Source organism: Nannobrachium achirus (assembly GCF_963921795.1).
Source record: "Nannobrachium achirus genome assembly, chromosome: 10".
Taxonomy (NCBI): Eukaryota; Metazoa; Chordata; class Actinopteri; order Myctophiformes; family Myctophidae; genus Nannobrachium; species Nannobrachium achirus.
In genome coordinates this window covers 2,076,723-2,102,500 of record NC_137819.1, presented here as the reverse complement: position 1 = coordinate 2,102,500, position 25,778 = coordinate 2,076,723, and the positions used below count along the sequence as shown (strand labels likewise).

At 44.5% G+C, this 25,778-nt stretch overlaps 1 protein-coding gene across 1 annotated transcript in view; it reads left to right on the top strand.

Annotated features, from left to right (window-relative positions):
• Positions 1–25,778, top strand: part of tinagl1 (tubulointerstitial nephritis antigen-like 1) — a 130,413-nt gene that overhangs the window by 1,649 nt on the left and 102,986 nt on the right. The window contains exon 2 of the mRNA XM_080735780.1: positions 15,984–16,342. Coding sequence (XP_080591906.1) covers positions 15,994–16,342 — 349 coding nt within the window. The 5' untranslated portion in view covers positions 15,984–15,993. The remainder of the gene's footprint in view (positions 1–15,983; positions 16,343–25,778) is intronic.

Here is a 25,778-nt window from a genome sequence, read left to right as displayed (position 1 = left end):
TGTGTGCGTGTGCGTGTTTGTGTGCGAGCGTGTGCATGTGCGTGCACGTGCTGATAACACATCAGGAGGGGTAATCCGTGCTCTCACCTGTGGTTGTGTGTGTGTGTGTGTGTGTGTGTGTGTGTGTGTGTGTGTGTGTGTGTGTGTGTGTGTGTGTGTGTGTGTGTGTGGCGGTGTGCCACAGTCAGGATGTTTACTGTAAAGGTGTCCTGTGGCACCCAGTATTGTACAGTGTTAAGTGGTAGTATTCTGTGCTGTGGTATACTGTAGGCTACAGTAATAGTATTCAGTGGTTACAGTATTGTAAAGAGACTAAAGTCTCAGGACTGTGGAGGTCTTGTTGCGTTATTATAGCACTGGGACAGTTTGTTAGTTGGTCTGTTATTGTTATAGTTTCGCTGTTGCTAAATTATATGATAGAACTGATGTCTCATGTCGTTGTTGTCGGGTGGAAACCTTGTATGTCCAAAACCGTTCATTTTGTATTGATCATTTCAAAAAATGATTTACTAGTGAAAATAGCAGATCTACAAGCACACGACGTCTCGCACCGCGAGGCGTTGTGCGCTTGTAGATCAGCTACTAGTTTCGTGCGACCGTCTTGTATGATGAAGCAGGGCCTTTACTTTACGGAAGAACATACAAATTTGAAACCTGGCGATACAAGGTTTCTGCCCGACAGTAACAATATAATATATTGGGGCGGCCAGCTGAATGTATGCAATGTCAACGTGTGTCCCTGAGCAAGAACCTTAACCCCTAATTGCTCACACGCTCCTTGTGGGCAGCGAATCAGCTGGGTTGGGCTGAAAATACTGAATTTCCCTTGTGGGAGGAGTAGGTAACTATTATTATTAAATAACTGGTGCATTTGCTCTTGGACTCTTTTTTTTTTTGGAAGGTTAGTCTGTTATTGTTGTGTTTCTCTGATGCTCATAATGTCCAGTTATGCCAACTCTGAACTGTAACTAAATCTATTGTTTTGCCTACATCTGTCCAGTGTCTCCTTCTTTACTGTTATGACTGTCATTGATGAATGAACAAAGGTCTATCCATCTACGGTACTCTACAGTATTCTGTGACACAGTATTGTACCGTTTTATGTGGTAGGCTACATTATTGTACAGTTTTATGTGGTTGTGGTACAATATTGTACAGTTGTACAGTATGTGATAGAGCTGTACAGTTTTATTTGGTATAGCTACAGTATGTGGTATGTGGTATAATACCAACAGTATTGTACAGTATTGTACAGTATTACTGTGCTAGGCAATGTTGTAAAGTAACTAAGTGCATTGACTTAAGTAGTGTACTTAAGTACAATTTTGAGGTATTTGTACTTTACTTGAGCATTTCCAATTTCCAACACTTTTACTTCTACTCCACAACATCTGGGATCCAAATATCGTACTTTTACTCCACTACATTTATTTGAAAACTTTTGTTACTAGTTACTTTGCAGATATACATTACAATAGTATAAAACATACATAAACCACTTTAGCCCTATTTTATACCTCAGCTATTCGAAAATAGCCGATCTGCAAGTTCACAACGCGTCAGTCACATCGCGGCGCGTTTTCAAACATTTTGTACTTTTACTTTTAGTACTTTAAGTACATTTTGATGCCAATACTTTTGTACCTTTACTCAAGCACATTTTGAATTCTGGACTTCTATGTAAGGGTGCCCTCACACCAAAGTACCTATGAGAGTGGAATTCCGAGTTCCGCCAATGCATTTCAATGAGAGTGAAGCGGTTTCATGCCAGCAGAGGATTTCTGCAAAAAAACGCTCCCTTATCATTGAAATGCATTGGCGGAACATAGATTCCACTTTCTTTGGCTCCTCCGGTACAGGGCCTTGAATGTGAGCTTGAGGTGATAGAAGCACTCTGTTGTTGATAGCGTTCAAGGACTTGTGCTCTTCCACTCTCGGCCAGGCAGACTTATTATCTGCTGTCCATGCAGGCAGAGACACAGCAGCACTGTTACAAAGTTCAGCTCTTTACGCAGACACAGACTGAACGAGTGGCTCGGCTGATAGCCGTCTGCGAGAGAGACAAGTAGAGAAAGCATTGTGACTCTCTCTCTCTCTCTCTGTGGTGTGGGTGCGTGTGCATGCATGCGTGCGCGTGTGTGTGCGCGTGTGTGTGTGTGTGTGTGTGCGTGCGTGCGTGCGTGCGTGCGTGCGTGCGTGCGTGCGTGCGTGCGTGCGTGCGTGCGTGCGTGCGTGTGTGTGTGCGCGCGCGTGTGTGTGTGTGTGCGTGCGTGCGTGTGTGCGTGCGTGCGTGCGTGCGTGTCATACTGTATAGCGTGGGTCCATCTGTCCACGGGACAGCTGTCTTGTCTGCAGCACTGATGATGAGCCATATGGCACAGCCTGTGTCGTATACAGTAACAATCTGCCGTGTTCATTTTAACTCCGTTACGGGTCCATTTGGTTACAGGCTGTACATTGTCAAATGTACACAGCCTGTTACAAATGACTGTTACTAATGAACACTGAGGGTTAATGCAGTCATTGTTGTCCACCCTAGTTTCATGTCGGGCGGAAACCTTGCATGTCCAAAACCGTTCGTTTTGTATTTATCGTTTTAAAAATGAACCAAACTAGTGAAAACAGCCGATCTACAAGCACACAACGCCTCGCACCGCACAAAAGAACAGAAGAGGCTATTGGAGAACCTGATTTGGATGTGCTTGTAGATCGGCTGTTTTCACTATTTCTGCGCGACAGCCTTGTATGATGAAGCTAGGGCTTTACTTTGCGAAAAAAAAAAACATACAAATTTGTAACTTGGAGATACGAGGTTTCTGCCCGACAGTGAGGATATGCATGCTGAAAAGGAGCCAGTGCATTATGTATTGAGGATGAGGACCATGTACATGGTAGGGGCGGCAGCGGTTCAGGAGGTAGAGTGGCCGCATGGCAGGCAGAAGGTTCCCAGTTTGATCCCGGGCTCCCCAGAGTTTAGTGTCGAAGTGTCCTTGAGCAAGACTCTGAACCCCTAGTTGCTCCTGATGAGCAGGTTGGTGCCTTGCATGGTTTCCTATGCCATCGGTGTATGAATGGTGTGAGTGAATAAAGGGTGAATCTAATTCACAATCATTGTAAAGTGCCTTGGATAAAGACGCTATATATAAATGCACTATTTACCATTTAGGAATTCAAATCTGGACCCTTGTGGGTTCACTAGTTTTCACGGTTTCACAGTTTAAAGCTGCAATCCAGAACTTTTATTATAACAAATAACAATTTATTCTAACCATAATCCGTATGTTACGTACTGCGTACAACATAACCAGTTCATGTGCAGTCAGTCGAGTCAGTGGTCGGTTGGAGCTACAGTACATGTCTCCCTCCCTACTCTTCCATCAAGTCTACTGGTTAGAATGAGGCTCTTCCGTGGGCCAAGTGGGGATTTGTTTTGGAAGAGCTTCTTACATTTGGACAATAATCTTATGAACTGAACTTGTTTTTTCTAATTTTCCTCTCCTTTCCAATTGACAACCCCGGACGCCCCCCTGGTCAGTGGCGTCAGTTCAGAAAAAGGTAAGGTATGGCAACATGACTGGTGTCTTGCACGCGCGCGAAGACACCAGTCATGTTGCCATACCTTAGCAACAGGAATGATACATTTATTTTAAGAAGTTCTATTTTTTTCCCCAAAAATCTCTATGGTTTCTTGGGCTGGATATGGCAGTCTGGAACAGTTGTTCATGTGCGGCTAAACCTGGCATAATATAGTAAACGTGCCAACAATAATGAATTGCACCTGTGCAGCTGACCCGCGGAACCTGGAAATATACTATTCTGTCAAGATGGAGAGAATAAAAGTGTGGAGAATTATAATACCTTGTTAAATTTTGCATTTGTAGTTATTTTAATGTAATTTAAAGGAGCTATAGTCAACTTTTTCATTGTAGGGCCGACACTTTGTCTATAGACTAGAATGTAAACAAAGTGTCGGCCTGACAATGGCCAAAATGGTTGTTTTATCATTATTTTACGCTTTTTGTGGTCATTTTTGAATAGAAACACAGATAGGAAGCTTATTCTTTTATAAAATATTTTCGAAACATTCTTTTTATTTTAGCATCTGTTTTTCAAGAAAAAGTTGACTATAGCTCCTTTAACAACATAGACAAAGAGACATTCACAGATTTATGTTAACTTGTATTCTCCCCCCTGGACCCAGGGTATGGCAGCTGCATACCCCTGCCATACCCAATTGACGCCCCTGCCCCCTGGTGGTGAGCTGTGTGGCCCCTACTACTTACTGTTGACATGATAAACATCTTATAATGGTGCTCAATGAGGAGCTGCTGTTGACGGATGGGTTAATGTCACTGAGGTGTTAGTTACAGTGTACGGTCTGACACACCCCTGGGCCCTGGCAGATCCTCCTGGAGCAGTGGTCTTCAACGTTTTCAGGCCAAGGACCCCTTAGCTGATAGAGAGATGAAGCAGGGACCCCCTCTGCATATTGTATAAATGTGTGATGGAGATTTTCATCGATTTCATAGATATAGACTTGTTTGACAGCAGTCATCAGTCTATGTTGGATTCATGTTAATGTGTATTTTCATATTGTTGATATTTTGTAAACTTGACCTTTCAATATGCACTTGGTCTGCTCTTTTATACCTCTACACAGAACCTATTTGCTGAAAATAGCCGAACTACAAGCTCTCAACGCCTCGCAGCGCGAGGCGTTGCTCGTAGATCTGCTATTTTTGGCTAACGTTCTCCTCGGAATAGGGATGTGAGGGTACATGTTGTTAAATATCCTATCACACAAGGATTTGGCGGCCTCCCTGTAGTAACTTTGAGGACCCCCTAGGGGTCCCGGACCCCCTGTTGAAGACCCCTGTCCTAGAGGCTGTGCTGGGTGTTTTATTTGCGCTGCGATGCTCAACAAAACACTTCAGACCAGACCTGCCCAATGCCTCCATGCGCTACTGACTCAGTGGTGTGTATGTGTAGTGTACGTGTGTACAGTATGTGTGTGTGAGTGCGTGCATGCATGTGCACGTGTAGCCTTGTCAACTGAGCAGGGACGTGGAGAGAGAATGTTAGAGAGGCAGGGGCTGACATTTCTAAAAGGGCCTTTTGGTGGAAATATTGAAAATAGCAGACCTCCAAGATCACAACGCATCGCGTTGTGAAGTGTCGTGAGCTTGGAGGTCGGCTATTTTCGGTGCTTGATACAACACCGAACAAAACATATTCAAGTCAATACTGGAGATGTGGTGTAAAGCATGGATTTCTACACAGAGAGGGCAATTCTTTCAACATAAGATGCTGCATTCAAGTTCAGGAGAGTTTGGACAAGGCGATTCTCTTGAATGCTGCCTTCAGGTATGGCATGGAAAGAGGGCATTTGCATTTCTGTCACCATAGTAAAAACTGCATTCATGGTCTGGAGAGGGCACTTTTTACAGACAGGTAAAAGGGCAGGGGCTCAAGCCCCCTTTTATGTCTATGTGTGTGTGCACGTGCCTGCAACTGAAGGTGCAGTCACGCAGAAAACAGCGCAGCAGAAGAGAGCTTTTCCGGAGGGCGGCTTTATACAGTATATGTGCCCGAGGGTCCATTGTGTCCCGTGTCCTGATTGGGTAATTAATAACGATGCTATTTATGGAAGCGGTGGCCGACCCGCTCCTTTTGTCCAGGGCCCCTCGTCTGGGACCCCTGTACTGTAACCTGAGCCCCCAAACACACACACACACACACACACACACACACACACACACACACACACACACACACACACACACACATACACACACACACGCGTGATGACTTGTTTGTCCTTTGTTGGCCTTCGAGAGTGAGAGTTTACACACAAACACATCGCTAATCCCTACTGCACAGTGACCCTTATGGGTCCTTTTTGAACACTGAGAGTTAAATAACCGCTCCAGATTTGACATGTGTGTCCACTTTGACGGGACAAACAAGCAAGCAGGCTACAGGGTTGTGTTCAATGCATGCAGGAAAACAGATTTAGTGTCGTTCCAAGTAGTCAGGTCTAAATGACTAAATGAAAATGTTGGAGGTACAGAACAGCAGAGATAACCAACACACCCACACTGATTTGATTCCTACTACTGTATTTTGTAACATACATTGTTAGTCCAGTTAATCTGTGGTTTGACTCAAAAGAAATTGCAATAGTATAGGGTAATCATTCTTGGTTTTTTATGATCCTTTGGGTCATCCAAATAACATATTAAAAGTTGTGAATTATATATTTAGAGGATCAAGGTCAATTCAGGGGGTTCGAGTTTGGGTCCATTCACTTATTATACTGGAAAAAAGTCCCCACAAAAAATCTTATTTAAGTAGCATGTGAGGAGTCTAACTAGTGTTTTTTTCATGATTCTGAATCCATTGCAAGCATTTGTTTTGCATAAAAAACATTCCTTGGGCTAAAAACGACCCACAAAACTATGGTTTAGTAATGAGTCCCCCCCCCCCCCCCTTTCACAGATATGTGGGGTCTAACCCTAACCCAAACTCTAGAAGGCAATGGTAGCCACTCAGGAGCGAATATGGGAAATGGGACAGATCCATGTTGATGACATAACTTTAGAGATAATGTGTACAGCTTTGCGTGATTTTAGGGCAAAATCTGTAGGAACAGTGTCCAAAAATGTGTTTTGCAAGAATGGGCCTCATGGTGGCGGCCGCCATGTTTCCCTTTGTACATGGGTTCGGGCAGAGCGATTTATTTAGCCCCCTACAACTACACCAACATTCAGATTTCACAAACAAAGTGCTTAATAAAGTCTCACACCTGTCTAAATATAAATACGATACGTCATTCTAATTACCTGTATCCTCTGTGTTCTTTAATAAGAAGTATTTTTTATCCGATCACTGTCTGTTTATCTTAATGGGGTTGGTGTGCATGGGTAACGCCAGGAAATACATGGGAAAACAGAACGCGATCGGATAAAAATGCTTCTTATTAAAGAACACAGAGGATACGGGTGATTATAGAATACCATACCGTATTTAGACAGGAGTGAGACGTTATTAAGAACTTTCTGAAATCTGAATGGTCGTTGTAGGGGGCTAAATAAGTCGCTCTGCCCGAACCTATGTACTGTAAACCCAGGAACCTGACGGTCGGGGCTTGGTCTCTACGACCATGTGTGAGCTACGATGGGCTAAAATCGCTTTGGGAAACCCGGCCAATAACATCCCTAATATGAAGATGTATTAAGTCATGATAATTGAGGACGGTCAAAATGAGAAAAAAGAAAATCACCTTTCGCTCTCACTCCTCCCTCTCCTCTCTCTCTCTCTCTCTCTCTCTCTCTCTCTCTCTCTCTCTCTCTCTCTCTCTCTCTCTCTCTCTCTCTTTTTCTTTCAGGCACATGCACACATAGACAGCAAAGGGGGCTTGAGCCCCTGCCCTATTATCTGTTTGTAAAAAGTGCCCTCTCCAGACCATGAATGCAGTTTTTACTATGGTGAAAGAAATGCAAATGGCCCCTCTTTCCATGCCACACCTGAAGGCACCATTCAAGAGAAGTGCCTTGTCCAAACTCTCCTGAACTTGAATGCAGCATCTTTGCCCTCTCTGTGTAGAAATCCATGCCGTTACGCCACATTTCCAGTATTGACTTGATTATGCTTAGTTCAGTGTGGTATCAAGTACTGAAAATAGCCGACCTTTTAGAAATGTCAGCCCTTGCCTCTCTAACATTCTCTGCACGTCCCTGCTCTCTTTTCTCTCCTCTCATGATCTCATCTCTATCTCTCTCCATTTCTCATTTCCTCTCTCTCTCTCTTTCTCACCTGATCCCATTGATGTGTTTTCTGTTCACCTTCCAAAAGCATAGCATCACATTATGTAGATGGACTCCATTATCTGTGTGCTCCATAAATACACAGAGAGTAGTTGTTCTTTGGAGGACACACTCTCTCACACACACACACACACACACACACACACACACACACACACACACACACACACACACACACACACACACACACACACACACACACACACACACACACACACACACACAGGACTCTTTCTGTGTGTGTTTGTGTGAGTATGTGTTTGCGCGTGTTTGTGTCCGCAGTTGGGTTTCTCTTTTTAGCGTGACAGATTAGCCGTGACAAGCAGTATACTTGGCTTCCGTCTCTGTGATAGCGTTCTAATCTGTGGGTGATAATGTCACCTCTCGTGTGTCAGCCTAATTACTCTGACATGTTCCCCTGACGTCTCTGTGTTCTGGAGAACATGTCATCTACACGTGCACATAATAGGAGGGACAAAAGGAGCGGCCTTAATAATAGATCCCTGGGGGACTCCAGTCAATGGCCTGGTGAGGTATACAGTGAAACAACATCGATGGGGCCAGAGGGGTGTCACACCAAATGCTGGGCCCTGGGTAACAAGGATTCACTGCGGCCCCCCCCCCATGAATGTTCTTCATAGGGGGCGCGGGTTTAACCCATTTAGACTGGGAATGCATTATTACGTGTTATTTTGTGCTTTATATTGAAAAATATTAGATCTACAAGAGCTTGTAGATCTGCTATTTTTGAAAAAAGAAATCATGATTTTTTTTGTTGAAATATCAGTGGTACCAATACCAAAATGATATGTATTTGGCCACGGACCCCCATCTCAAAATATTTTGTTCCAGGGACCACCCAGAAGCAACATTTGAGTCACAAAATAATGTTCGCTTAAAAAATACAGATATTCAGAGATTTGCACCCATTTTCACGACTTTTCAAAAGTAGCAGATCTACTGCTATTTTTCAATAGCTAAAGTATAGAATAATTAAGCCCCCCCCTGGGGGCCCTAGTAACTCAGTCCCACTTTCCCCCGACTGTGACGCCCCTGGACGGGGCTATTTGAGTTCATTACTCCTCTGGCAATCTGCCAAACTATGTGCAGACTTGAGACTTTTAGGCTCTTAACTGGCACTACGGATCCCATGTCCTGGGGCAGAATTTGCGAAATGAACAGCTTAAATTTGGGATAAAGCTTCAATCTATTTTTAATATGCACCGTACGGGCCCGATGAGGAGATACAACACGCACCAAATTGGTTGTTATCGTAGCGCGCCGGGTGCTACTGTGGGGTCTTGCTGTTGACACGAATGACGAGACTGTTTTGTAATGAAAGCTTCTGCGCAAGACCACACACACACACACACACACACACACGCACACACGCGCACACACGCACACACGCGCACACGCGCACGCGCGCCCACACGCACACGCACGCACGCACGCACGCACGCACGCACGCACGCACGCACGCACTGGTGCTCCAATTCAGGGGCGTCAATTGGGTATGGCAGGGGTAGGCAGCTGCCATACCCTGGGTCCAGGGGGTAAAGTAAAAGTTACTTTTTAAATATAAATCCATGAATGTCTCTTTGTCTATCTGTGCTGGTTATTATGTTGGTAAATTACAGTAACATTAACTACAAATGCAAAATTCTCCCCATCTTGACAGAATGGTATATTCCCAGGTTCCGCAGGTCAGCTGCACAGGTGCAATGCATTATTGTTAATTGTGGCACGTTTACTAACATGCCAAGTTTAGCTGCACTTGAACAACCGTTCCAGGCTGCCATATCCAGCCCAAGAAACAGTAGAAAAGGAGGGAAAAATAGAATGTACTTTTTAAAATAAATGTATCATGCCTGTTGCTAAGGTATGGCAACATGGCTGGTGTCTTGCACGCGCGAAGACACCAGTCCTGTTGCCATACCTTAGCCTTTTCTGAACTGACGCCACTGTTCCAATTCTATAGGTAGTGGCTATAGGCTAGTCTTGCTGGGACGTGCTATGCATTGTTGAGCCAGCTCTCTATCTCTGCTGGCATCTCTTGTGTTTTGTGTGCGTGCGTGTGCATGTGTAGCCCTGAGGCCAGGTAAACATGCTACTATAAAGAGGAGAGCACAATTATACAATTGAAAGCACCCTGACACTCAATTAACACTGGCATTGCTCCCAGGAGTCACTCTCTCCCGCCTCTCTACCCACAGCCAGACCCGTAGAATGGAGAGAGTTACGACACTTACGTTGACTCCCATTGTAAGCGTGGAAAGCATGGTGGAAAGCTAGCTTAGCCTAGCTTACTGGAGCTTGTTCTCATTCTTAGCGAGCCTTTGCTGCTCTTCAGCCCCGTCCGCCCCATTATAATTCATTTTCACTCGCTGGTAAATAGACTAAATCACAACTTTTTCCATGTGACTTCCATAGAGAATGAACTGCGCGACACCCTCCCCCCCTCATTCCCAAAGGACAAGGAGAGGGTATATGACTTTACTGTGTGTAGGAAGCCTGAGAGTTCACAGACACGCTAATAGACTAAAAGCTCACAGATATATAAGCTCACAGCTACGCACTTTGTGCCAGATGTAGGCCACGCTTCAGAGCCTGGACAAGGCCAGATGTTGGAGCACCGCCAGGGACGTGCAGGGCCTCTGATTCAGCCCGGGAAAAAGAGTTGGAGAGGCCCTCATTTATTTATTTTTTCGTCATTGTCGGGTGGAAACCTTATATGTCCAAAACCGTTTGTTTTGTATTTATAATTTTAAAAATGATTTAAACTAGTGAAAACAGCCGATCTACAAGCACACAACGCCTCGCGGTGCGAGGCGTTGTGTGCTTGTAGATCTGCTGTCCCCAGGAGACAGGGACCCCTGGGGACAGTGGCGTCAATTGGGTATGGCAGGGGTATGCAGCTGCCATACCCTGTGTCCAGGGGGGGGAAAAAAAGTTACCTTTAAATATAAATCCATGAGTGTCTCTTTGTCTATCTGTGCTGGTTATTATGTTGTTAAATTACAGTAAAATAACTACAAATGCAAAATTTAACAAAAAGGTATTATAATTATATTCTCCACACTTTTATTCCCCCCAAAAATGGTATATTCCCAGGTTCTGCAGGTCAGCTGCCATACCAAGAAACCATAGAAACGGGGGGGAAAATAAAATTTACTTCTTAAAAATAAATGTATCATGCCTGTTGCTAAGGTATGGCAACATGACTGGTGTCTTGCACGCGCGCGAAGGCACCAGTCATGTTGCCATACCTTAGCTTTTTCTGAACTGACGCCACTGCCCGGGGACCCCCAGGGACCCCCGGGGGGACCAGGGACACACATGAAAGAGCTGGCTGTGACTGTGAGGCCCTGCTGGGAGCTGAAACTAGGAGCTGAAGAAGAAGCTGCCTTTTAGTCCCAAGACCTCACATGACCCCCGGCAACAGATCACACAGCGTTTAGGAGGCAGGGGCGTCACACCACATTCTGGGCCCTGGGTACAAGGGTTCACTGTGGGGGCCCACCATGAATGTTCTTCATAGGTTGGAGGGGGTTTAACCCATTTAGACTGGGAACGCGTTGTTAAGCATTATTTTGTGCTTTACCTATTGAAAAATAGCAGATCTACAAGCTCACAGCCGAGTGCCGCGAGCTTGTAGATTTGCTATTTTTTTTTTTAAATCGTGATAGTTTGTGCAAGGTTTTTTTTTTTAAATGCCTGCGTTTCTATGTCAGTGGTGCTCAAACTTTTTCATGTGAAGGACCCCCAAAATTATATTTGGCCACAGACCCCCATCTCAAAATATTTAGTTCCAGGGACCCCCCAGAAGCAATTTTTTAGTTACAAAATGTAAAAAATACCTATATATAAGATTTGCACACATTTTCACAACTTTTCAAAAATAGCAGATCTACAAGCTCGCAGCGTGGCACCGGCACTCGGTGCCGCGCTGTGAGCTTGTATATCTGCTATTTTTCAATAGTTAAAGTATAAAAGGCCCCTCCACCTTGGGCCCAAGTAACTCAGTCACTCCCCCCCCTTGTGACGCCCCTGTTAGAGAGATGTTGTGCTCTGTCACCGTTCAGTCCTTCCTGGGGCCTGAACTGAAAACTTGTCTTTGTCTCTCTCTGTCTGTATATTGTCATCATTATCTAACGGCTTGGCCGTTTCAAAGTAAAAATAAGCAGATGAACGTGTCTGTAAGAATCATGTGGATTTCTATTTGGAACCGGCTGCCAGCTTAGTTTAGACTCTTCCGCTGTGCGGTAATGTGTGTGCATGTGTGTGTGTGTGTGTGCGTGCGTGCGTGCGTCTCTATCAAGCCCCCAGAAACGCGTGTTGAAGCAGCCTCCCTACTGGCCAAAGCTGGAACAGCAGGCTGGGGGGATCTATACATGCACGAGCATAAGAGCGCGCCGCTGGGGTCTACAATAGGGTTCAATGGACGTCGAGTGACGTTCGCGACGTAATTACGTCTCGACGGAACACATTTTGGCAACTGTGGAGTTGCCAATTTCCACCACCTGGATTAGCTACTTCTGCATGCTTCAAAACGCCACTGAGCACTTGCATTGAAATGAATAGCTGGGGGCGGGGCTATCCGCTCTCTATTTATATATACTAGCCCTTACCCGTTCAAAGATATGAGCTCCGAAATGATGTGCAGTGTGTGGATTATGGGATGTGCACTGTGCACACAGTATATGAGGGATGGAAAGTAACTTTAACTGGTGCTTGCATGCTAATATGTAAGAGCATCAATGTAAGAAATACCCGTTCCATTTAACGGCTACAGAGATACTGTGTACCGATCTGCATGATTTTTGGACAACATCTCTGTTCACAACCCCCCCCCCCCCCCCCCCCCCCCGTGTGTGTGTGTGTGTGTGTGGGTTTGTGTGTGATTGTGCGAATGGGCTGAACAACAGCGCCCCTCCCTTAACATGTGTGGTCACAAAAGGTACTGTAGGCTAAATAGATATAGATACACCATAAAAATGCAAATATACAGCATACGATTTGTGAAAGTGACAAGCGGGCTTCACAGTTATGTCAGGTGTGTTCATATGCTGATGGTGATGCGATTTCAGATCAATTGCTCCAGCCACCGAGGAGAAACGCTGAGACAGACAGACACTCACTCAGACATTTGCAAAATTATAGTATAGACTAGCCCTTACCCGTTCAAAGATATGAGCTCCGAAATGATGTGCAGTGTGTGGATTATGGGATGTGCACTGTGCACACAGTATATGAGGGATGGAAAGTAACTTTAACTGGTGCTTGCATGCTAATATGTAGGAGCATCAATGTAAGAAATACCCGTTCCATTTAACGGCTACAGAGATACTGTGTACCGATCTGCATGATTTTGGACAACATCTGTAACAGGGCCAGAACCATCCTCCACCATTATCTCAACGTTTTCCTCGCAACATAATCACTAAAATATTGTCACTGTCGGGCAGAAACCTCGTATTTCGTAAGTTTCAAATGTGTACGTCTTTTGCTAAAGCAAAGCCCTGCTTCATCATACAAGACTGCCGCACAAAACTAGTGAAAACAGCCGATCTACAAGCACACAACGCCTCGCATCGCGAGTCCAATGCGTGTCCAACGGTTTTGGACACAAGGTTTCCACCCGACAACGACGATATGCCATAAATATAAGGTGCTGGGAGTGAAAATTATAATGTAGGGGTGCCTCGGATTAAAAAAAATATTTATGGGCTGCCCTGAGACAAAAACCTTTGGGAACCCCTGCTCTATGGTCTCTAAGGATCAAACGGTGTGGTGGCCAAAAAGCAGTAGCAAGGATCTTGGTTTTATTTATTTATGGGTCTTTGTGCAATAACAAAGGACAATCATCCCCAGTGACATGTTTTAGAATGATTTATAACCATAGACTGTAAAAATATATGGACAGTGCGAAGCCATTGGTTTCTATGCAGCGCAAATGAAGCATTTTGGGTCCTTGTATGGGCTCCACCTTCATCGTGGAAATCCACGTTCATTGGTAGAAAAGGTACCATCTCGAATGCTATTGGCTGCCAGACAGAGCCAGTTTAGTTGGCCACGCCCCCCGCAACTTCATCATCAATTTTAACATAAATGAGACCATATTTGCACAAAAAGCATATCATGGTGATTGAAAGGCAGTTTTTCACTAGCGACAGGAACCATAAAGTATTTAAGACAATGTTTATTAAGGTTAGAAAATCAAAGGGGAAAATTAATGGGGTCCAATGGAGGAAGAAATCTTTTTAGTACCTGGCGGGGGGAAAACAGCGCAACTAGCGGCCAATCATAGAATATTTCTCTTCCGTTTATGCTTCATAAATAATCCAGGCAACAACACCCCTGTTTATAACGCTTTTTATGTTTATTCTTTACGTTTATACTTTATATTTGTCGCCTCTCAGTTTTAACCCCCTCTTTTTGGGATGTGTTTTTAACGGGAGTGCTTTGCTGTTTCGGGACCTTCTGCATAATGAATGCTTTCTACCTTTGGTACTAAGTAAAGTTTGATACCAATACTTTCGTACTCAGGCACATTTGGAGATGTGGACTTTTTGAGCGGTGGTCACAACGCTCCTATACGTGGCCGTGTGTGTGGGTATGTCTGTCTGTCTGCGTCCGTGTCTGTCTGTCTGTCTGTATGTAGCCTACAGTACCTTTTTTGACCACACATGTTATTGTTGCTGTTGTTCAGGCCAGACCAGACACACACACACACACACACACGCACACGCACATGCACACGCACACGCACACGCACACACACACACACACACACACACACACACACACACACACACAGGATGGATACCAGTGGCGGCCTGAGTGACATGCATTTTATTATTAATATTTTGTTTAATATTGTTTTAATATTTTTTATTATATATATACACACAGGTATATATATTTGTTTTGCTGTTGCGCAGCCTCCACGACCACCGCTCAGTTCACACGGGTGTGATTTTATTACCTTTACCTTAAAAAACGACAACTTTCTGGGTTGACTGCCGCGATTTTCGTAGCTTTTAACATCAGGTGCATGTCCATCGTGCACGCGCACAAATCTTGCACGATCTGAGACAATCAATCAAAAGATCCCATGTTAATTCATGCCACCATTGCTGCGCTATGGTGAACGCAGAAGGCAGTGGCCTCAGTGGATCGTGTTGTCCCGCCCCCCAAAAAAATTATTTCTGGTCCCAAACCGGAAGCAATATCTTTGGGGCACTTAGGAACGGTGTCGGTACCATTTTAGCTTGTCTAAAATAACGGCGCGGGGGTCCTGCACTTGGGACTGGCGTCACACAAAACAATGTTGTGATTGGCTTTTGGCTTTGAATTCCTCTTCAAACCTTTATTGAACACGGAAACTAACATTCCCAAAAAATAAAACGTTTCTTAATAATGAAAAATAACTTTTAACAATAAATATCAGTGGCGAGGGACCCCCGGGGACCCTGGTGGTGGGTCGGCGGCGAGGGATAGAGCGGCCTGGAGCAGGTTGGGGCAGTAAACGGTTTAACCCATTCAGAACGGGTACACATTATTGTGTATTATTGTTTTATGCTTTAACTATTAAAAAAATAGCAGATATCCAAGCTCGCAGCGCGGCACCAAGTGCCGCGCTGCGAGCTTGTAGATCTGCTATTTTTGAAAAATCTTGAAGATTTGAATTTTGACCAGATTCTATAAGTGTCTTTTGAATCCTTCTAAGGTTTTTTGAATAAACCTTTGATTCTATGTCAGCAATCTGGCCAGCCATCGTCAAAGAACAGGTCCTTTTCACTTAAAGCCCTCTGTTCTCTGTTCTTGAGAGACTACTATGTCAGTGTTTCTCAAACCTTTTCATGTGAAGGACCCCCAAAATGATATGTATTTGGCCACGGACCCCCATCTCAAAATATTTAGTTCCAGGGACCCCCCAGAAGCAAAATTTGAGTTACGTTCGCTTTGAAAATACATATATTCAAAGATTTGCACACATTTTCAAGACTTTTTCAAAAATAGCAGATCTACAAGCTCGAGTGCCGCGCTGTGAGCTTGTATACCCGCTATTTTTTCACAGGTTAAAGCATTCAATAATTCTAGGCCTAAACAAAACATTAACATACTTTTTTTCCCACCCGCTGCTTTGTACAGATCGACGACGATGAAGCTCGGACTGGTCTCCACGGCGGCGGCAACGCTGCTTCTCCTCCTGGTGGCGGGAGAGGGCGATGCGGACAGGACTCGGGTCTCCGAGTCGCGGACCGGAATCAGCCGGACCCGGCGGGACACGGCCAGCCCGCTGCACGTCGGGGGCATCCGGGACCCCTACGGCCAGTACTGCCGGAAAAAGTACCAGCGCCAGGTGTGCTGTCCCGGCCGCGATGACCAGTGCACCGTGCCCTACCTGGACACCATCTGCTACTGCGACCTCTTCTGCAACCGCACCGTCTCCGACTGCTGCCCCGACTTCTGGGGGCACTGTCTGGGGATAGCGCCACCCTTAGGCATCGGTAAGTCATGACGGACGGAGCCGAGGCGAGTTTGTGTGTGTGTGTGTGTGTGTGTGTGTGTGTGTGTGTGTGTGTGTGTGTGTGTGTGTGTGTGTGCAGGGGCGTCACACCAAATTCTGGGCCCTGGGTACAAGGATTCACTGCGGGCCCCCCATGAATGTTAACTATTGAAAAATAGCAGCTTTACAAGCTTGCAGCGTGGCACCGAGTGCCGCACTGTAAGCTTTTAGATCCGCTATTTTGAAAAAAAAAAATAATAATAATTAAAATGTGTGCAAGAAACCTATGTTTCCATGTCAGTGGTGCTCAAACCTTTTCATGTGAAGGACCCCCAAGATGATATGTATTTGCCCACGGACCCCCATCTCAAAATATTTAGCTCCATGCAGGGACCCCCCCCAGAAGCAAAATTTGAGTTACAAATGTTCGCTTAAAAAATGCATATATTCAAAGATTTTCACCCATTTTCACGACTCTCAGCGTGGCACCCGGTGCCGCACTGAGCTTGTATATCTGCTATTTTTCAATAGCTAAAGTTACTAGGGCCCCTCCACCTTGGGCCCTAGTAACTCAGTCACCCCCCCTTGATGCCCCTGTGATGCCAGAGGTTGTGATTTGCTAGCCAAGGAGTTTGTTTGCAAAGTTTGGTATGGATAGGAGCAACAGTGGCGGAGATAAGAGTTGGGCAAAAGTGTGACGTGACATGACGGACAGAGGGAGCTTTTCATAGTAACTTGCGACCTGGCGGTCGCAATAAACATGATAATATAAAAAAAAAAGACCTACAGTAAAAGTACTAAAACATCATGGCAAGAATATCAGTCGAAGAAAGTGCATAGTGCAGAATGCAAAGAGTTATTGCACATTCACTTTGCGCTGTCATTTGATAGTATAATGGCCTGTGGGAGAAAAAAAGGTTCCTCAGCCTGCTAGTGCTTGCTTTGAGGATCTTGTGTCCCTTCACCATTTTGGACTTTAGAGGGGAGAAAAGTCTTATAATCCTCTTCCCACAACTGTTAGTATGTGTAGTGATGCGCGGAAGCGGGGATTGAACCCGGGACTCCCACTGGCCAGACCGACGCACAAACCGTCGTGCCAATAGGACTGAGCCCGATTGGGTAGGGCTGTTGTGGGCTGATTCATGCTGTACTAACTATGGGGGCTACATATTAGCATTGGACAGCAAAGATTAGAGCTGATTTATAAGGCTGCAACAAAGTCAGGCTTTCGCCTCCCAACACGCGTGGCTACAGTACACTGTTAAAAGGGCAGATATTGACCTCTTCGGGTCCATTTATGCACTTCCAGGGTTAAACGGAGACCACCTTACTGTTTGTGCAGAGGTGTAAAATGTGCCAGCAGTATCAGGGGCCCTACCCAGGGATGTGCAGAGAATGTTAGAGAGGCAGGGGCTGAAATTTCTAAAAGGGCCTTTTCGTGGAAATATCGAAAATAGCAGACCTCCAAGCTCAACTTGGAGGTCAGCTATTTTCGGTGCTTGATACCACACTGAACTAACCATTATCAAGTCAATACTGGAGTGGCGTAACGGTATGGATTTCTACACAGAGAGGGCAATTCATTCAACATAAGATGCTACATTCAAGTTCAGGAGAGTTTGGACAAGGCAATTCTCTTGAATGCTGCCTTCAGAGTATGGCATGGAAAGAGGGCATTTTGCATTTCTTTCACCATAGTGAAAACTGCATTCATGGTCTGGAGAGGGCACTTTTTACAGACGGGTCAAGGGGCAGGGGCTCAAGCCTATGGCAAGCCGTTTAACATTTAATCGATTCACCCTCCTATCCGTAATGTATGTTTTAGATATCCGAAATCACGTTTCTCCTAGTGAAAACTGCATTCTCACTAGTCATAATTGTAATTAAAGATATCCATAATAACAATCTTACTGGTAAAAATTGCAAGATATCCGTATTTAAACCCCTCAAAATTCCATTTCAGATATCCTTAATTCCTCAAATATATATATATATATATATATATATATATATATATATATATATAAGTGGCCATTTTAACATTAAATAGCTAGACTGGATATGTATTCAAGATATTTATAATTGAGTCATTCCTAATCAAAACTGAAGTTTATGATATCTGTAATTGAGTTATTCCTTGTCAAAAATAATGTTTCTACTAGGAGAAACTGAATTATAGATATCCAAAAACTTGAATTTTGACTAGGAAGAACTCAATTAACCCTATCTTGAATACATAGTCAGTCTACCTATTAAATGTTAAAACGGCTTGCCAAACTAGCCCCCTTTGATGTCTGTGTGTGCACGTGCCTGGCCCTATATACCTGAGAACGGAGCGCAGCAGAGAACAGTAGCGTTCTTATGAGCCCAGAGAGAGCCATGGAGGAGACGGGGAGGCGGGGTAGAGAGGGATGAATGGAGGTCAGCAGAAAGAATGCAGGCTATGCGAACGAAAAGGGGGGAGAAAGTCAGCGGTTAGCGGGAGAGGTCGCGACAGGTATGTGCTCCGGAGACAACGGAGGTGACGGGCCATGCAGACAGTTGTGGTGGGACATGCACGCACTTGCACCACCGCATAAGCTTTTGCCCGCGCGCGGCGCGCACGCGTGTACTTCAAAAGGGTTCAAAAAGTTGACCTTTCTTTATTATACGGGAGGTCATTAATTTTTGTCCGACACTTGGTTTGTTCTGCAGGAAATTACTTCTTAGAACACCACACGCACACACAGGCATACGGTACATTATTTACATTTCGAAAACAGAAGTAAAGGATCGTGTGGATGTCAGACTTGACGTGGCCCGGCCTGTGAATGTCTATGACGTCAGTCGTCTATGACATTGTCTAATTTATGATGTCTTGAGTCCAAATTTGGGCAGCGAGGTTTCAGCCATGATCAGATCCCCTTGACTTCAATCACAGGATGACAGTTGAGCATACTGTAAGTCAGGAGTTCTCAAACTTTTTGGGCGATCAGTACCCCCTTTTCCTGATTGCTTAATCACGTTCACAGCACGTTCACATACAGTACATTATATGTAGTGTAAGAAACACAGGATAAGATGTTGATTTACTTTGTGCAAAAAAAAAAGGAAATCATATAATGTAGTGTGCAGGGGTCTTCAACGTTTTCAGGCCAAGGACCCCTTAGTTGAGAGAGAGATGAAGCAGGGACCCCCACAACCTTATCATAGATTCCATATAGTTTCAATGTTTGACAGCACAGTTGTCAGTGTATTTTGGATTCATGTCAATTTATGTTTTCAGATATTTAACCGCTTGAACCGTCAATACTTACTAAACTTGACCTTTCACTCTATAATTAGTCATCTCTTTTTCCCCTCTACACCAAAGCCCTTTGCCAAAAATAGACGATCTACAAGCTCACAACGCCTCGCGCTGTGAGGCGTTGTGAGCTTGTAGATCTGCTATTTAAAGTTCTCAGGATAAGGACATCAGGGTTCAAGTGATTAATATAAAAAAAGAAGAACAAAGTTTCTATCACAGATTTGAAGGACCCCTTGTAGTAACTCTGGGGACCCCCTAGGGGTCCCAGACCCCCTGTTGAAGACCACTGATGTACTGTATGTGAACGTGATGCTCCGTAAAGGGGCAGCACTGATAGGTGCCAGCTAGGATTAAACATAACAGTAAAATAAATGTTTCTACTTTCCATTTTCTCTCAAGTACCCACTGCAGTACCTCTGCGTACCCCTAGGGGTACGCGTACCCCCATTTGAGAAACAATGCGGAAAAAAGTGGAAAACACAGATCCCATCACGATTTGTGAAACTGGAGGACCCAAAAGCAGACACAAACACAATGTCAAAGAAGTCCAAGGGTGTTTATTAAAACAACGCAGGGAGGAAGGGGGAAGCGGGTGGCCGTCGGTTGGAGCCAGAGTTGATTTTGTCGACTAAAACTATGACGAAAAATGTTTGTCGACTGTGTTTTTTTCAGTGACTGAAACTAAATAAAAAATAAATAAAAACTAAGCTGTGATGACTAAAGCTATAAGACTAAATATATTGACGATTTTGTCAACAAAATAAAACTAGACTAAAACGTTAAGGAGGGACTAGTGCATGTTTGGTTGCTCTGAAGTGTTGCATGCTGAAAATAGACGATCTACAAGCTCACGTTGTGAGCTTGTAGATCGGCTATTTTCAGCACGCAACCAAGTGTAAAATCAGTCATTACGATGTCATCAAGGCCTGCCAAAATACATTTCAGTTGACTAAATCAACTGTAGATTTAGTCACCATAAAATCTTATGATATTTAGTCGACTAAAATTTGATTAAAACTAAAGCTTTTCAGGTGACTAAATTAAGACTAAAACTAAATTACATTTTATTCAAATGACAATGACTAAAACTAAATCAAAATTTGCTGTCAAAAACAACACTGGTTGGAGCAAGCTGAGGCAAGCAGAGCAGGCAGAGCAGGTGAGTGAGGTGCTGAGGCACGCCAGTATTGTGTCCATAGGACGCGAGCCTCGGCTTGCGGTTAGCCGAGATGGGCCGTCACTGGGGTGGGGAGCGCTCCGCTATGTGTTCACTTGGACCGCACGCGAGGCGGTGTAGACATAAAATAGGGAAGGGGGGAGGGGAATTACGATCCCGTCCCTAACGGAACATAACTAAGGCGGCGTTGAATCATCGCAAGCGAACTTCGCAACTTCCGCCACGGTGACTCGCTCGCAGGGGTGTCACACCACATTCTGGGCCTTATTCAAGGATTCACTCACCTCACATTTTGTGCTTTAACTATTGAAAAACAGCAGATACACAAGCTCGCAGAGCTTGTGTATCTGCTATTATCTGCTATTTTTGAAAAATCGTGAACATTTGTGCAAGTCTTTGAATATTTCAAATCCTTCTAAGGTTTTTTGAAAAACTATGTCAGTGGTGCTCAAACCTTTCCATGTGAAGGACCCCCAAAATGATATGTATTTGGCCACGGTCAAAATATTTAGTTCCAGGGACCCCCCAGAAGCAAAATTTGACTTACAAATGTTCACTTAAATATATTCAAAGATTTGCACACATTTTCATGACTTTTCAAAAATAGCAGATCTACGAGCTTGCAGCGCGGCACTCGTGCCGTGCTGTGAGCTTGTATCTGCTATTTGTCAATAGCTAAAGTATAAAATAATTAAGGCCCCTCCACCTTGGGCCCTATATAACTCGCCTTAGCTCTCTCGGCGGTGCCTCTCGTGTTCGCTTGAAACGGCACGCCTCCGACGCGGTCACAAATTCCCTTGCCTCTCAACTCCTTTGGAAACAATAACAGCCGGAGGCACAGGAGATGTGGAGGACCAGCCAAAAACACAAAGCAACACAAACTAGCTTGCAAAAATCACAAAACTATAATACCAAGAGTCTCTGGAAATAATTCACTATAGGAGTAGTTGGCCAGAAGCTTTCACACCACAACGTGAAGCTGACAAACGATGTCTGGCAAAGAGAGAAGAGCGGGGTTTTAAATGGAGGTTGATGGGTTGACAAGGGAACAGGTAACAGGTGTGCCACGCTGGAAGCTGCATGGAGCCAAGCCCACGCTCACTTCCCCCTTAACTTCAAGGAAGATCAAAGAAGGAATGGACACCAACGTCATTTTAGGCTCTATGGCCATCCGCCATGAAACTTTGGGTGGCGGAAGTGGCACCGGAGGTTCTGTGAATAACATTAGCGGTGCCACCTCCGCCACCCAAAGTGTCATGGCGCATGGACCGTGTTGTGCCAACTTCCGGGTGGGTGTCTTCTCCTTCTTTGAGCCTTCTTGCTTCACTTCCCCCTTGGCTGTTTCATGGTTGCTGTTGCTACTGTCACACCTGAATCTCTGCATGGTGATTACATGGTGCTTGTTCAGTGATTTGAATCAGCTGTGTAGAGCAGTGTTTCTCAACCACTGTGCCTGGGGACCTTTGGTGTGCCCCTGAGAAGGGTCAAGTGTGCCCCTTGAAACTGCTTGAAAGCCAGTAGGCCTATTGTATTTATCATTTTAAAAATGATTTAAACTAGTGAAAACAGCCGATCTACAAGCAACGCCTCGGCGTTGTGTGCTTGTAGATATGCTGTTTTCACTACTGTTGTGCGACAGCTTTGTATGATGAAGCAGGGCTTTACTTTGCCAAGAAACGTACACATTTCTTAAACTTGGAGATACAAGGTTTCTTCCCGACAGTGACGATATTTACACCCCTGTATTATGTTGGTGTGCCCATGGATTCTTGGGATATGAAAAGTGTGCCCATGCAGAAAAAAGGTTGAGAAACACTGGTGTAGAGGAAGTGAAGCACACATTTTTTCCCCAGTAAGCTTGTTGGGAAACTTGTGGATACAGTAAGTGATTTTTTTTAGACGGCTAGGCCAGTGGATCTCAAACGTTTACATTTCAAGGTCCCTTCCCTTAACTCTGACAGTATACAAATGGAACCAAATCCATTTGGTTCCAGTTTCAGACTTGTAAGGGTCATTTTAGATGAAAATGTGGAGGAGGACTTGTGATGTCACTGGCAAGAGAACAATGGTGGACAAAGTACTCACATATTTTACTTAAGTAAAAGTATCAATACTGTATTATAGAAATACTCCGTTAGGGTGCCCACACACCAAAATACCTAGAGTGGAATCCGCCAATGCATTTCAATGAGAATAGAGCGTTTTTTTGCAGAAATCATCTACTGGCAAAAAACGCTCCATTCTCATTGAAATCCATTGGCGGATTCCACTCTAGGTATTTTGGTGTGAGGGCACCCTAACAAGTAAAAGTCCGGAATTTCCAAATGTACTTGAGTAAAAGTACGAAAGTGTTGGCATCAAAATGTACTTAAAGTACCAAAAGTACAAAATGTTTGAAAATAGTATAAAATAGGGCTAAAGTGGATTAATGCATGTTTTATAGCATAATCATTTATATACAAAGTAACAAGTAACTAAAGTTTTCATATAAATGTAGTGGAGTAAAAGTACAATATTTGGATCTGAGATGTAGTGGCAAGTAGTAACGGCTGCAGCCTGCGGGAAGGCGTCTGCGAGTCTGCAGACCTGGCGTCTGCGAGTCTGCAGACCCAGCACTGCAGACCCAGGTCAACCTCTCTACTGCTCCCAGTGGCAGCCAGGCGGAGCCGCTCGATTGTCCACGACATTGCAAGCGGCGCGAAGGCCAGCGGACCTTGGTCCTGCTCTTCGCCCCCGAGCGCCGCAGGCGCGAGTGGCCGCGAAGAGCGGGCCAGGCGCGAGTTACGAAGCCGTGGTGAATGCAATCGTTCTATTTATGCCCAGGCCGTAAGGCCTGGGCAAGCCCACGATAAACATCAGCATTGATGGCTGAATGGATAGCGTCGCCGACTTGAGTGCCAGAGATCACTAGATCGAATCTCACCGTCGCCCCACGACGCCCTGTCCAAGTCACTAAGTAGTATGGGGTCTGCAGGTCTGCAGACCCGGGTCTGCAGACGCGGGTCTGCAGGTCTGCAGACCCGGGTGCGGTGCAGACTTCCCGCAGGCTGCAGCGGTTAGCTTCTCTGTAGTGGAGTAAAATCATATGAGTCATCATGCTGCATCATATGATGCAAAATGCATCATCATTCATGCTGAAACACTAAAATATCTCAAAACACTGATTGAACACAAAAAATAACTCAGGATTGTGTTGATCGTGTCCCAAACAACAATAAAATACGATCTGGTTGCCCCAGAGGTGAACTGGCCCTTTAAGTAAATCTACTTACTTTACACCACTGCAAGAGAAACCCATCGTTATACCTACTTGAACACACATATATGTGTATTTTTTCAGTTCCTTCCTTGTCAGTTTGAGTTACTTTTGCCTTGTCATACTGGTAGTTTATCATGAAATAGACACAATCCCCCAGAGAGAATTGGTGTTTTGACGGATTGGGATATATGGCCCTAAATCAAGCTGCGCTGTGTCTCCTTACAGGCCTCTCCCTCTACGCACCACCACATGCCTGCAAACAGGGGTGTTGCACCAAATATGGGCCCTGGGTACAAGGATTCACTACGGGCCACCCATGAATTAATGTTCCTCATAGGGGGAGCGGGTTAGAGTCCCCCTATGAGACTGGAAACGCATTATTACACGTTATTTTGTGCTTTAACTATTGGAAAAATAGCAGATATACAAGCTCAAGTCTTTGAATATTTCAAATCCTTCTAAGGTTTTTTGAAAAAGCTATGTTTCTATGTCCGTGGTGCTCAAACTTTTTCATGTGAAGGACCTCCAAAATGATATGTATTTGGCCACGGACCCCCATCTCGATATATTTAGTAATTCCCAAGACCCCCCAGAATCCAAATTTGAGTTGCTAAAGTTCGCTTAAAAAAGATTTGCACACATTTTCACGACTTTTCAAAAATAGAAGATCTAGAAGCTCGCAGCGCGGCCCGCGGTGCCACGCTGTGAGCTTGTATATCTGCTATTTTTCAATAGCTAAAGTATAAATTGATGAAGGCCCCTCCACCTTGGGCCCTAGTAACTCAGTGCCCCCCCCCCCCCCCCCCCCTTGTGCCGCCCCTGGCCTGCAAACACATTTATAACTCATAGGCTTCATAATTCATTATTCCCAGTCAGTCAATCAGTGTATACTGTGTATGCCCTCTATCTCCCGGTGGGGTTGGTTTGGAGAACGCCCTTTTATTGTACAAATATTAAGATCATCGTCAGTGTGTTTGCTGGATAAATCAAAACAGTTTACACAATCCATATTCAAGCGTGGTTAAAAAGGCAGATCGCTATCGGCCCACATACCACAGTAGTGGAAAGGGTACTGACATAGTACACGTAGAAAGCAATGTAGAAATGGGTTACTAAAAGTCTAAGGGCACTATTTCCGTCCATGCTAAACCCCTAAACTTGTTTGCCTTTTTAAATAATTCAAATTGCCGATCTACGTTGTGAGCTTGTAGATCGGCTATTTGAACTATTTAAAAATGCTTTTCAAAATAGTAAAAAAAAAAAAAAGACAAAGAGGTTTAGGCGTTTAGGGCAGGGGTCTTCAACGTGTTCAGGCCAAGGACCCCTTTAGTTGAGAGATGAAGCAGGGACCCCCACAACCTTTTCATATAGTTTTATTATTTGACAGCACAATCATCAGTGTATTTTGGATTCATGTCAGTTTGTGTTTTCAGATATTAAACCACTTGAACCATCAATACTTTATAAACTTGACCTTTCACGCTGTACTAAGTCTGCTCTTTTTCCCTTCTACACTAGAGCTCTTTGCCGAAAATAGCAAATCTGCTATTTTTGGCTAAAGTTCTCATCATAGAAAAGTCCGGAATTCAAAATGTACTTGAGTGAAAGTGTTGTCGTCAAAATGTACTTAAAGTACCAAAAGTAAAAGTACAAAATGTTAATAGCAGATTTACACTCACTTACACTCAGACAGTGTGACCTCCGCTCAAAAACCT